Below are 14972 nucleotides of genomic sequence, written 5' to 3' on the forward strand. Positions count from 1 at the left end.
AGTGCATTGCTAAATAAGACTCCCGCTGCTGAGCACTTTGAACCGAGTTTCATTACGAGTTTAACAAGACACACCTGAGCTTGTTACCAGTACACTAGGTGACTAACTCCTACAGTAAAACCTGGAACGGGTGACTCTGCTATGCAATACGAATCTTATTTTCACCCCTGCTGAAGGCTACAGAGACACATTCAATCCTCGACTAGAACCTCAAAGCGATGTTTTGCAGAGCGCTTGTGTTCTGGGTAATGCTTGCGGTTGGAGACGCGATGTCTGCTTGCATGGAATTTAAACTTTTTGCTTCTTTAAAAAGTAAAAGTGGAACATTTGCACACGATCCCTTAGCTCCCCTCTCCCTGCCCAGCCCGTATCGATGAAGCTGGCTGACACAAGCAGCATTGATCCGCTGCACCGCTCTGCAGTCCGCGCGCCGCGGTAACCAGGGCTGCGCGAGGGAGAGGGGGACACTGCGAGCCTGTTGCTAAGGCTAAGACTGCGGGGTTTCTGTGTGTAATTATATATCTCCAGCCTACAATATTCATTTATATGGGGCTCCCTCCCCCCTTTCTTTCATGCATGCTTTATCCTATAGATATTTTATATCAGGTTTAAATGCAACATACAGCGGTCTCCTCCAGTACGCTATCCACTGCAACGCATCCTCCAGTTCCTTATTAGACACACAGGCCGCACGGTTGCAATAGCCGTGCAGAAGTTTCTAGGGGCTGTTGTTTTTTCAGGGAGAGTTAGGGTTAGTGCTAGGGTTAGTGTTAGGGTTGTCATTGTTACCTCGCTGCTGCGTGTCGTTCTGTGTGCAGCCAGCAGGCGCCTCTTCTCTACCTCGTCGGCTGCCTGTTTGTTTTAAAGCGAGTCATACACGGCGTCTGCTTAATGATTTCCTGCATTGGCGATTTACAGCCCCTTAATATCTGCGAATAAACAAAGACTATTTATTCTGCATTAAACCAACGCCCCGGTGCGGCGTGTATAGCGGGAACCCTCTCAGCGGTGTTATCACACAGTAAATGTGTAAACTGATTGGCTTTCTTCAGAATAATTAGCCCGCACGGGCAGGTCTCGGGTCGGGAGGTTACACTGAGTACACATCACCGCGCTGCGGGTCACAGCCGAGCAGAGCACCGCGGACTGTGTTAATACACACTGAGCCTCCGCACTGCTCCCAGGTACAGCTTAGCTGCTGTCTGTAGCCAATCGCCTCCTGACATTTATTGAATTGATTTGTTTAAAGGTGGATAAGCAGGACTGATCTAAAAGAAGCGCTGCTTTTATGGGAATGCAGGTCATGCGCGCTCCTATCCTGTCTCTCCAAAATATTCCAAAGGAATCCACTTATTTAACCCACAGGCTGATAGAGCGCCCTGCTTGACTCTACAGATACCTTCTTATCAGCACAATAACAGTCCTTCATAGAACGGAAAACAACAACATGACATCCCAGATAAGCCACGCTGCGGGTAATCATGCCCTCCAATAGCGTACAAGGCAACTCGAATAGGGTTACCCGCCTAGCCCACTCGTTCCACGCGTGGAGAGCCTTCTTTAATAGATTGATTTCCATTGTTTCTGTAGATTCGTGTTCCATTGCGATGCCAATAATTTATTTAGTACTGTTTATATAATGCACGATTTCAGTGACTCGATTACTATCAGACTTCATATTAATGTGATATCGTGTAACAATTGTGTAAGTCGCCCTGGATAAGGGCGTTTGCTAATAAATAAATAAATAAATAAATAAATAAATAAATAAATAAATAAATAATAACAACCCCGGTGCATTGCATATAGAACAGTGTACCTTTAAACCATGTGGTTCAAGATAGTTATTCCTTTTTAAATGAATGAATGATTGTGTGTTTTTGCAGACCCTGTATATCGCCTCGCTGGTTGTTATTCCTTTCTTCTTGTAAATGAATGAATGATTGTGTGTTTTTGCAGACCCTGTATATCGCCTCGCTGGTTGTTATTCCTTTCTTTTTGTAAATGAATGAATGATTGTGTGTTTTTGCAGACCCTGTATATCGCCGCGCTCGTTGTTATTCCTTTCCTTTTTAAATGAATGAGTGATTGTGTGTTTTTGCAGACCCTGTATATCGCCGCGCTCGTTGTTATTCCTTTCCTTTTTAAATGAATGAATGATTGTGTGTTTTTGCAGACCCTGTATATCGCCGCGCTGGTTGTTATTCCTTTCCTTTTTAAATGAATGAATGATTGTGTGTTTTTGCAGACCCTGTATATCGCCGCGCTGGTTGTTATTCCTTTCTTTTTGTAAATGAATGAGTGATTGTGTGTTTTTGCAGACCCTGTATATCGCCGCGCTGGTTGTCTCCTGGTTTTTAGTTGGCTGTTTGTTTTATGCTACGTGGGGACAGTACTGCGCATTCTGAAAAGGTACAGATGCTAGATATCTCTGTTTAAAGACTCGGTGTATTCGCAGGCTGGAAATAATACAATTATTTCTGTATATTTTGCAGATGTTCCTGAATACAGGACCTCTTTTTTTGCATCTGATAAGCTGTGAGTTCAGTCAGCGCGTAAATAATGTTACTAAAGCATTAGTAAAACATGTAAACAGCGTTATAAACAGATGTGCTGAGAGTCTCCATACTCGAGACAGTTAGCACTTATCCATGTCGTATCTGTTTGAAATCTAGCAGCCTCGCTTTGCACTAGTCTTGCTCTTATATAATGTGGGGTTGATGCGTTTATATTTCATAACAAACAAGTGTCGTGTGCAAAAAAACTAAGAAATAAAGAAACAGAAAATTCAGAAAGGTGACCTTTGTCCCCCACCTGTCCCTCCCCAGCTTGTTTCCGTGATTTTTGTTTTAGATGTGTATGCACTTGCTTTTGATATCCGATAATCCCTTGAGCTCCCTGCAAACTCCGTCTCGATATCTTGCACTCTATCTCCACCTCAGAAGTTACAAGCAGACAAACGGAACCGCAGCGGCTGCTGTGGAAACGCGAGCCCGGGCATCTGGGGGGGGGGGGGGGGGGGGGGGGGGGGCAGAGGAGGCTCTGGGGGGGCAATCCACATGAAGCCCGTTTTACTGCTTCTGGAAAACCGGATGCATGTGAAACACGGAGTCGGACCCTTCATTTTTAATTTTAAAAGCAAAAACAGTGCGGGTCTTTCACATTCACACAACGCAAATGCTAAATAAGGAAACATTAGGAATCTCATTTCCAGAGGCACTGTTCATCCAGTTTATAAATACAGCGCCGCGTCAGTGTGTTTGAAATCACTCTGCTGTACAGTTTAATATGTGTTCTGTTTTAAAACCGAATACAAAACAAAAACAAAAATCATATTTATGAATAGATCCATTTTACAATACATTCCCATTCTATGTAGACATATTGTACCTTACACAGTGAATATCAATACAGCTTATATCGTATATTCGGTCTGCACTGGCGACGAGACTATTGAAGCCAGAAGAGATTCTCAAATGCCCCTTTTCAATAAAAAAAGTGACTGCGAATCAAACGCAACACAAAACGTATTCTGGCGACTGCAAAAAACCCAAACAAACAAACACAACTTGCTGCCACTTCTGACTTAAAACAAATGATCGTAAATTGTATAATATTGTATAGCTTTTACACAATTACACGCGCATTACCGAGACTAGCGATGAAGCAGCTAAACAAACTAAACAAACAAAAAAAAGATGTGCTGCCTGGTTAATAATCAAATCAAATAACCCGGGCTAGGCACACAGATCTGTAATACTGTGCGTGCGATATAAAGATGTGCTGCCTGGTTAATAATCAAATCAAATAACCCGGGCTAGGCACACAGATCTGTAATACTGTACGTGCGATATAAAGCACTCGCGGAATACAGTCTACCCTTTTACAAGCCGCTCAGTTTTTAGCGTTGCTTACCTGTACGCTGCAGGTAGAAGGGGTCGCTTCCAGATTCCACGTGTCGTTCAATAATATACACAGATGTTTTACAATCAGTGCTCTGCGGTCGAAGAGAAGCTGCGAGCCGGTTTAACCACAGGCTCGTGTTACTTGTTCATTGACAGCCATGGTGTGAAATAACCCACCACTGGACTCGGACCCTGGCGCGTTATTGGAAGAGCTGTACACCCCGAGGCGGGCAGGCAGGGGGACCTGGGAAAGCCACCGGCATTATGTACTAAATTAGCAGTTTATTAGCACCAATTTCCCCCTCATTACATTGAGTAACATTGACTGGGGGAAGAGTACTTTACAGCGGCGCGCTGGCACGGCACGACACTACCACCGCTACATAATAAATGCTCCACGGAATGGGTTTTAAACGCGGGTCAGTCGGTATCGCGATGATCAATCTATAAACAAATGAAAAGAAAACAAAACAGAGTGAAACCGGTAAACCTACCAGAGGATACACCGGGCTGGACTGCCGAACAGTGTGAGTCCCATGCCCGCCTGACCAGTCCCTCGGGTGCCCTACCTGTACGCACCCCTCTCGGAGCAAGGCGCTGTACTAAACTACAGGTGCGCAGAGACACCGGCGAGATTCAGGCGCCCTATTCTTCTTTATATATATATATATATATATATATATATATATATATATATATATATATATATATATATATATATATGCAAATTAGAACCACATAGAAACTAAACTGTTCAGTAACCAAACGCACAGATGTAATTATAAGAAACGTGTTTAACGATGGGTAGTTATGCATTTATTTATTTTTGCTTTTAAATCTTTATAACATTGACTTTGCAGCAGTCATCTTCAAGGCGTATATAAAAGAATTCTGAAAACATAAACATATATTATTCATGGAGCGGGTAACAATAGCATTCGCTCTCTCCCTCCCCCTGTGAGTTTAATAAGCGTCACCTGAGCATGTTACCGATGCACTGGGGCTAACCGACAGGAGTAAAACCGGGAATGGGGAGACTGCTTTGCAATAGGAGTCTTATTTCCATCCCTGAAACGACTGCGTTACAGTAGGTTTTTTATTCTCTAAATGTACAGAATGGATGTCTGTTATTGGTAGAGTGTGCCGGACGCGGCAGACTGAGAAGTGATCAAATCAACTCAACACATTCTCATCACACTACTGCCCTGCACTGTCCCTGTAGACCAGCGCCAGCACCAGCATGCTTGCAAGGAAACTGTGCGGCCGTACTGTTACTCTGCTTCGTGTGGCAAATGGTATATTCCACACAAACAAATAAGCCATCGACCCATTTGTATTTTACAAAAAAACAAAAAACAAAAAAAAACAACAAACAGTGTAAACATGGTCCCGTCAACAGCGCCTGTTACAAACACGGTTATAACGGGACCAGGCACAACAGTAAACAAGGCGTTGCAATGGAAAAGTTCAGACTCATCATTATTATAATAATAATTATTATTATCACAGCTAGGCTCGTGTGCGTGTTAACAGCTCAGAGTAGCCGCGGCATCCAGCCTTGTTGTCATGGGAACAACAGCCCAAACCTTTGACCCGAATCAGTCCTCTCTCCTGACGCCCCTCAGAGAGAGTGTGTGTGTGCGTTGCTTTTTGCCGTAGGACTAAAAGCTGCACTGATCGATTTTCCTTTCTTTCCGCAGCGCAGTTGGTTCAGTAATCATCCCCAGTAATCGATTGCCATAGTATCGATCAATAAGCACAGGCCCGTTAGCGGTGGAGGGTTGGAGAGGTTCTTCATGCCGTGGTTATTAGTGGAGCGCTCATCTAGGGCGCCACCCAGCGGCGGGCTCGGGGATTGTGTGATGCGTGCGCAGCGCTGGCGGAGCCGAGTCCAGCTGTAACGCGGTCGTGTTCCGCCGCCTGCTGGCAGTATTGACTCACACCGCGGGGGTTGTGTTCCCTTTTATAGAGAAAAGACAGGACGGCAGTGCTTTCAGGACTAGAGACCCACCCGGAGCGCTCCCTCCTCCCGACTTCATAGGAACGTACCAAAGAGGTACAGTAAATAATAATAATAATAATAATAATAATAATAATAGTTAATTTAATGGAGGATACAAAAATCATTGGTGGCATACATAGTTATACTCTTCCATAGAAACATACACACACACACACACACACACACACACGCACACATCTTAAGGTCACACAGTAGAATCTGAGAGGGGTGTGGGGTGGGAGAGGGGTGTGGGGTTGGGGAGAGGGGTGTGGGGTGGGGTAGAGGGGTGTGGGAGGGGGGAGAGGGGTGTGGGGTGGGGTGGGGTGGGGGAGGGGTGTGGGATGGGGAGAGGGGTGTGGGAGGGGGGAGAGCGGTATGGGATGGGGAGAGGGGTGTGGGGTGTGGGGTGTGGGGTGAGGGAGGGGGGTGTGGGAGGGGGGAGAGCGGTATGGGATGGGGAGAGGGGTGTGGGGTGAGGGAGAGGGGTGTGGGGCGGGGGTGAGGGAGAGGGGTGTGGGATGGGGAGAGGGGTGAGGGGTGTGGGGCGGGGGTGAGGGAGAGGGGTGTGGGATGGGGAGAGGGGTGAGGGGTGTGGGGCGGGGGAGAAAGGGGAGAGAAAGGGGAGACTGGGGGTGGACAGTATGCAGGCACACACTGTCACTCTTCCTCTCCCTCACTCTCACTCTCTCGCTGCTGAAAGGTGGATTTAGGAGAGGATTGACAGGGATCAGTCAATAACCAGGACCCGCTGAGAGTTTAGTCAAATGGTACAAAGAGAGGCGGCTAAATACTCAATGCAGCCTTTAATTAAGGGAAGTAGCCTGTTCACAAGAGCGGAACCTTCTCCAGCACTAGCCCAGCACTGACAGTGAGCATGGCTAGCTGTATGGCCTGCTTCAGGAATGAATGGAGGCATTTTACTGTATAACAGTTACTCTCGTTCCCTGTTTTTGTGCCGTTTGATACATCGATTGCATTGCAAATTCCTTTTACATTTTAGAATAAGCAGTAGATCGAATTTGTCATGCATTCCAACTTCAAAGGAATCAGTGGCCAAATCTGAGGATCGAAGCATCTGAGAGAGCTGAGATTCCAGCACTGGAAATACTGCAGGAGCCCTTTAACAAACCCACCACCTCCCCCCTGTAACACAGGGGCTCTGTGTCTGAGCATGGCCATTGATCGGAGCTGGGAGGGGTGGCTGCAGTGTCCAGGCAGCGCTGCAGGCTGAAGCCAGGTGATGTAAAATATGAAAATGATGGATCTGAGCTGAGGGCTTAGACAGCACTAGTAAATAGATTGGACTCAGTCTCCTATCGATTGCTCCCTCGAAGCTGTAATTAGACTGAGCAGAGAGGAGAGGGGCACGTTAAGCTGTTTCAGCAAAATTAGAGAAAAAAAACTAAGAAAGGAAAAGAAACAGGTTTACGATGCAATCGGAGGCTTATCTTTATCTCAGCTGCTCCTCCCGTTGAGTGCCTCGTTTACAAGGAGGCTGCGGCTTTAACCCCTTCTCTTCCAGGCATCTTCTCTGACACGCAGGGTCTGCTACACTGATCTTCTGACACGCAGGGTCTAATGTATCAGCGTCCTGCTCTTCACTAGAACCCTTTGATTCCGTGATGAAACAGCGAGCTTTGAAACCCAGTAACACACACACACACACACACACACATACTCACACACACACACACACACTCACACACACACACATACTCACACACACACACTCACACACACACTCATAACGCTCTGCCTCTCCAGCAGTCTGCAATAGCAGCATGCAGGGGATCACTCCTGAGCTGAACAGGCAGGCTGGCCTCTCCAAACCCTGGGAATATTCCTGCCCTTGCATCGTCCTTCAGGCAGTGAAATCAGCTTCAATAAACATGCAGTGGCCCCCTCCCCTCTCCCACGGGCCCCCCCAGTGCCAGGGGCTCTCACAGCATGTAGATCCACCCCCTGCTACAGGCTCCCGTACAGCTGGGACTATCCTGTTTACAAGCTGCATGTCCTCCCGGGCGCTCGATACACACTGCCCAGTCTAAACAGCATTAATATTGAATCAAACAGCAACGCCGGCTGCTGTGTGAGTTCAGCACAGCAACGCTGTCTCCACACTGCGGTAAAAAGGATAACAAAAAAGAAAAGTGCTGACTTCACTGCAATGCAAGTGCTGTAGCAGTGCTCTACCAGCATTCTGAAACAACAACAACAGCAACAATAATAATTATTATAATAAACAAACACGTCAAATCATTATTGCATGCAAAGTGTATTTTACAGAACTTGTATATGTAATATTGCATCGCTGGGTCTATCTGGCTCTGGTGGTACGATATGGTATGCAATAATATACCTGTTTGGACACAATTTTTTGTTTTGATTTTTTAGAAATTTGTTATGTTTCTGTGAACTCTATGGGGTAGAAGAAGTTGCCCTGGCAACAAAAAACCCGTATGCGTTATCCACCACGAGGAAAGTGCATGTGGCACAATTCCACACACACAGACACGCAAGGGTAAATGACAGCACCTGTGTTGTATGGCAGTCATTATAAAGTGATTACTGTTACTCTCGTTAACTGCGTACATGCATCAGCTTTCACAGTCCAACTGATTGAGCAATAGAACTCCTATTAGAGGGCTTTACTAGTGCTTCACTGTGTCAGCAAGGTGATTTGCAGACAATGTCAGCCACCAAGTTATTTGCCTTGTCCATGTCTTGCTCTCCTTGCGTTCCTGTGCTGTGTCTACGGCCTGCAGTGCAGCTTCCTGACGGGTGAATGATGGAAATTCTTCTGATCTCCGCTCTCTTGTTTTGTGTTTTATTTATTTGTTCTCCTCGGCAGCCTGCAAGCGCAAGGAGCAGGAGCAGCACAAGGACCGCAACCTGGTGCCCAAGAAGCAGCGGCTGGTGTTCACAGATCTGCAGCGACGGACCCTCATTGCCATCTTCAAGGAAAACAAGCGGCCCTCCAAGGAGATGCAGATGACCATCTCCCAGCAGCTGGGCCTGGAGCTCAACACCGTCAGCAACTTCTTCATGAACGCCCGGCGCCGCTGCGTGGACCGCTGGCACGAGGAGCACAGCGGGAGCCCGGGGCAGCCAGGGACCTCCACCAGCACCTTCTCCAAGGCATGAGGAGGGACCCCCTCCCTCCCTCCCTCCCACCCCCGACCCGACCCGACCCGACCCAAACCAAACCAACCGCCAAGGGGCCGCAGTGCAGCCAGACACACACACAGACACACACCCTTCCGCGCGGTGCCTCACAGACATGAAACATGCACAAGGAACACTCCAGCACCTTCGATCAGCATTGAAGCCTGCATGGGAACATGCACACACAACTCAATCAGCACGGGGAGAGCGACGAGAAACTCAATCAGCAAGGGTAGAGCGATGAGAGGTCAAGGGGACTGACGTTCTTCAGCTACATCAGTGTATGGAAAGAAGATGCAGGAATTCTCCGGGGGTGTGTGCACTGGTGATGCATCTTCTGAGTTTCCATGGAAGTTTATAAGGATCGACAGCCGTTGCACTGGGTAAAAGGAAATGCACACCAGCGCCACCTGCTGCTGTAAAGCGGAACTGCACAGGGGTTCCCATAAATTAGTTTTATTGTTTTCGAAAGACAAGGACTGTACATGTTACAAGTCTGGGAGAACACCACTAGCCAGTAGGAATAAAATAAATAAATAAAATAAGGGACTACTGCACAAAACACAAAACTTACTTAAAAAAAAAATACAGAAACCAGGATAAAAAAAATAACAATCAAAAATAATAATAATATGAGAAATGTGAAGAGGCCTCCCTCAGCAGGGTCTGGGTGCTGTGTGCAAGGAGACCAGGCTGCACTGCATCCTGAACAAGATATCTGCAGGTCTGCCGGAAGCACACTCACTTAACACATGGGAAAGAAACAAACAAAAAAACACATATACTGGATTTTTATTTTTAACCAAACCTTTCTTTCAGACTATACAAGGTCAATGTAGAATAACCCTATAGTAGTGGTTGACCTGAAGTTGTTTATTAATATATTGTTAACTATGGTAAATGTTATGTATTGTATATGCTCGAATGGAAAACGGTTCAATGCATCGTCTCTGTTACCAAAGAAAAAAGAAAAGACTCGGGGGGGGGGGGAAACATGGAGCGAGAAAAATGAAATGCAGACCTCTCCCCCGAGCAGGGGCGCTGCATTCAAATGGCTACTCTCAGAAAGAGACTTAATAATAGTGCCAATGACAACTGCCTTAATGATAATCATTGAAGATGGTACTGCTTTAACAAAGAGACAGCGCTTACTAGTGGGGGACCTGTGCCATAACACACCAAAAACAGCAACAACAAGCAAGTACAAAACGTCTCCTTTTAAATGATAGAAACCTCACAACAGAGCATCACCCGAGCTCCACCACGACCAAACAGCCTGGAAATAACTTTACCTTTCTCTGTCTCTCTGTCTCTTTCTATCTCTCTAATATATTGATGCGGGTATATAGTACCATCTAACACAAAGAACCTTCTTATTCACTTTACTACATGCCCTGTTGTGCAGATATGTAAGGCACCTTGCTGACAATACAAAAAAAAAAAAAAAAAAAAAATACAAATATTTCCATGTGGAAGAAGTGCACAGACTTTTGGATTACTTGTGAATACTGTGATGAATATAACAATTATTAAAAAAAAAGGATTAAATGAAAGAAGAATATTAAGAGGAGGAACGAGACCCAACGACCCAACGGAGATCTGGAGCTGAACACTAATCACACAGGACTACTGTGTTGCCAAAAAAACGTTCCTCCGAAGTTCTCTTCTTGTCTTGCGGTGATGTAGTGATGCTTGATTCTTCAAATCTGCCTACACCTCGTGTTGGGGGGGGGGGGGGGATTGTTGCACTCCGTTCCTGGGGTGGTACAGTTTTAGACGAGGGCAAAAAAAAAAAGAAAAGGAAAAAAAAACCTTTCCAGTGAGAACCACAGTGGCTACCTCACTTGAGCTTTCAATCTGTGGTTTTTTAAAAGCCACGTCTGATACCAAAGATTTTTCAACCTTGCCTGGTCTGTGTTTGTTACCCCGGGGGTCCCCTTCTTACCTGCCCCCTCCCCCTTTTCCTCTCTCCTATCCCTTGGCAGGATACGGAGAAGTCCCTGTCGATTCTAGATAACGATACAAACCACGAGACGATAGAATTATCCCAGTCCCACCTCGCAGGGAGATACCGAGTGGAGAATGATGAGAGTGAAGAGATGAGTGCCTTTTTCCTTCATCCAGAGGTGTGACTGCTTTTACAAAACACACACGCAGACACACACAGGACACAGCTAGCTGTGCAGCAAATACCTCAATCCTTTTAGAAGCCTTCCTTTCCTCCGGGTGTTACGACACAATGAGTATGGAACAGCCCCCCCCCCCCCCCCCCTCCCCCGTGCTGAGAGCCCAGACCCCCCTGTTATTTTACACCAGCGAGTCTCTATTCACAAGGTATCCAAGTGGTTTTGCTGCTTTTTTTATTTTATAAATTGCTATGTATTTTGCGGGAAGTGACTGCAAAATCTTAATATAACTTGTTTAAACTAAAACACACAGAAGCACTTTATCGTGTTTAAAAAACCTGCATGCCTTATTTACTAATTTATTTTGCTGTTTATTATTTATTAAAACTGTTATTTAATGTGGGGGGAAAAAAAAACGTATTGTAAACCTTTTTCTGTTTTGTTTTGGGTGTACAGTCCGCACTTGCTATATCTGCACACCAGGTGGCACTAGTTCCTTTAGATTTCAGTGAAGTGAGTCTCATTGTAACGTAAATCAGTAGTGGCTGTTACCAAAGAGAATACCAAAGACCCCCCCAGCCCCAACCCCAACCCCAACCCCAGACAGAGAGACGGGACCCCCTCCCACACACTCTCCAGCACAGACCAGGCAAGCCTTTTGACAATTTTCTCTGAAATACCTCAAATGTTTAATGTAAGTTTATGTGATAAAAAAATAGTTAGTTTTGGAACTTGTGACTTGAAGCTTTATACTGTTCTCATTATAATTTCGCAGAGTTGGCATGTATTCTTCTGGGACGTGTTCAAACGGAAAGACCTATTGAATGTTACAGTGAGGACGAGACTCACATTGCTCATTGGTTCAGAAGGGAAGACGAAGCCCGGGGTAGTTTACACATTTTCATATTAAAATAAAATAATAAATAAACATCCCTTTTAAAGTCTGAAAAAAAGAAAACTATGAAAATAATAACAATAATAATAATAATAATAATAATAAGACAGCCTTTTTCTAGACGTGTTTTGGTTTTACAGCCATGTCCTAACTGCAGTGTTTCTATGTGTTTTGTGTTCAAGATGTAATTTAAAAAAAAAAAAAAAAAAAAAAAGGGATGATGTTTTTTGCATGGATATGTAACTCTGTAATAATAATGCTGATTAGTATTTTGGGGAAAAAAAACAAACAACAAAAGTAAATCGATATTAATTTAAAAACTACAACAGCAGCAGCAGCAACAACAACAGGTTTGGAATGGTATGCATGGGGGTTATAGGAAACTCTTATGGTTTTTTTTCCTGTTGTATATAAATGTGTTGAAACAACACTCAGTCTAAACCAAACCGCTGCTGTGAGCCAGCTCATACCTAGGGGCGGGGTCACAGACAGAACCCCTGCCCAATCACAACGAGACAGGACTGACCCCACTGCCCAATCACAATGCGACAGGACTGGGGGGTGGGGGCAGCGACAGTGATTTAAAAAAAGTCTGCCGATATCGATTTATATTAACATGGCCTGACCAGCCGGACCCAAAACAAAACGCGTCATTGTTTCTCTTTTATATTACTGTGTATTTCAATCATAGCAAAGTGTCTTTGTTTTAGAAAAAAGACAATCAGTTACTGAGACGGCTCGGGCAACGCTTCTCCAAGACCGGCTGCTGACTGCCTAGAGTGAGCTGCCCTCCAACCTGCCACTGCAACCCAACCCTCCCCTCCCCGGGGCTGCCTTCCCACTGCTCACACCCAGGCATGGAGAGGCAGGCAGAGAGAGCGCTGTGTGTGCTGAGCCCTCCTTCACAGGCCAGTGTGTGCAGGCACAGCCCTCGTGAGAATGCGTTACTTGAACACGCCTCTTGCAGAGGGAGACAATCATTGGAACAGCACAGCACAGCGCTCGTTGATACCGCTCTCCAGACTTGAGACAGCAGAGGAAACGCAGCTTAACTGTATCCAAACCAGAACCCCGACCCCAGCCCTGAAACTCAGCATGTGAATCAAAGTCTAAAAGCTCTTTATTACCTCACTCCCGAAGCCACACAGACAACTGCTGCTTTATATCGCTACCGTGACGGACGGCTCCACCTGGTGTTTCGACAGGGGAGCTCCGACAGCCCCACGCCTGTAGTTTAGTCTAGCTGAGTCGAGCTGGCTGCTGGCTGGCTGTATATTTTTGCACAGAAAGCTATGCAAACACCTGCACCCACTCCCGAGCCTGGCGGTGGGGGCCAGAGTGTACAATCCGCCCTCCCAGGCACGGCAACACCGCCCGGCACAAAAGGGTACAATATTGAGTGTCTAGGAGAGGACTGCTATCTGGGAGGCTGCAGTTATATATGGTTTATATATTATTTATATAAGAAAACAACAGTTAGACCTGTAAGTTAATGTAAGGCAACTGTTCTGAATTCCCCAGCAATGTTAGACAGTTAACACACATCCGCAGCACCCTCTAGTGGTTTGCTACTGCACTGCTGGATGTCTTTGATGGCTGCTCTCACTCACAATGCTGTGAGATCATAATGCTGTGAGGATAACTGAAGAGAACCAACCCGCAGTGATTGTATTGGATTGTCTAGCTGGTAGATGCAGACTGCTTTTCATAGATGCTAACCTTGTTTGACGTGCAAGGTTTGAGAATCCCCGGAGCCTTGCACACACACGCACATGCACGCACACACACACACATTCACAGGCTGAGCACCCCCCCCCCCAACTCCTCTATGCATTCCACTCAATCGATGCTGAAATGGCCCCCAGAGTATCCCTGCTAAAAACCAAAGACTATAATATAAGTGTGACAATCTGTTGTTTGTTAACAGACAATTCTTAAATAAAAGGTACTCTGGAGAGCCGTCTCTAAACCTCAACCAGCCAAGAAAAACTACCCCATTGGAAACGCTCTACCATCTCTCAGCAATCACATGCGCTCAGCATACAAGAGCGATGGAAGTGCGCAGAGGGGCAGGCTCCTTCAGTCCAGGGCAGGCTTGTCTTGGGGAACCACTTGCGAGGGGAAATGGAGGAACTTTGCTGAGTGCTTTTATGTAGCGCTAGCAGATAAATAAATCAAATCCATAATGAAAATAAGACACGAAACGGAAAAGAAAACGCACACCCCGTTTCTTTTCTTTCTTTAAAAAAGACATCCTAAAGCGAGTGAAAAAAACTAAACCAAACGACGGGTATTTACTGCAGAGACTTTTTGAGAAATAACAATAAAAAGCGTGTTTGTTTTTAATGTGTAGTACTAGGTAACTCATCATGGAGCATGATCTCTGAACCTTGGCTCCACGTCTCCACTGAGCGACATTATAAGCAATACGTCACGACAGGGTGTCCGTCGTCGAGGGATACCGCCGCGCCTCGGGTGCGCTGTGAGACACGAGCCCATATCCCATAATGATACACACACGGAGTGCCACATTGCGATTATACAATGGCAGTCTGAAATGAAAAACAACATACAAAATGAGCTTTAAAGAGAACCGCGGCCATGTCCCACAGCCCATTGAGGCGAACGGGGCGGGCGATCCCTGCCATTGTATCATTGTTATCAGAGCACCCTTCTTTCTGCAACCTCTCAACAACAGTAACGTTACACAAAAAAAACTAAGAAAAAGAAAAACAAAGCTTGAAAAAAAAGATACATGGTCATCGTTTTCTTTCTGTTCATTACTGTGCTGTAACTTATGTTAATAAATTATTTTCTAATCATTCAGAATTTGTGGTCTGTGTCGTTTTAATTGTGAATTAATTCTTTGTTTTTAATGT

The 14972-nt window shown here is 45.6% G+C and overlaps 1 protein-coding gene across 1 annotated transcript in view; it reads left to right on the forward strand.

The window, feature by feature from the left end:
• The window catches only part of LOC117401527 (one cut domain family member 2-like), a 33926-nt gene extending 19005 nt beyond the window's left edge, over positions 1-14921 (forward strand). Inside the window, exon 2 of the mRNA XM_059015121.1 lies at positions 8759-14921. Within this exon, the coding sequence (XP_058871104.1) occupies positions 8759-9051 (293 nt within the window). The 3' untranslated portion in view covers positions 9052-14921. The remainder of the gene's footprint in view (positions 1-8758) is intronic.
• The last annotated feature ends 51 nt before the right edge of the window (positions 14922-14972 follow it).

This window comes from Acipenser ruthenus, chromosome 49, assembly GCF_902713425.1.
Source record: "Acipenser ruthenus chromosome 49, fAciRut3.2 maternal haplotype, whole genome shotgun sequence".
Classification (NCBI taxonomy): domain Eukaryota; kingdom Metazoa; phylum Chordata; class Actinopteri; order Acipenseriformes; family Acipenseridae; genus Acipenser; species Acipenser ruthenus.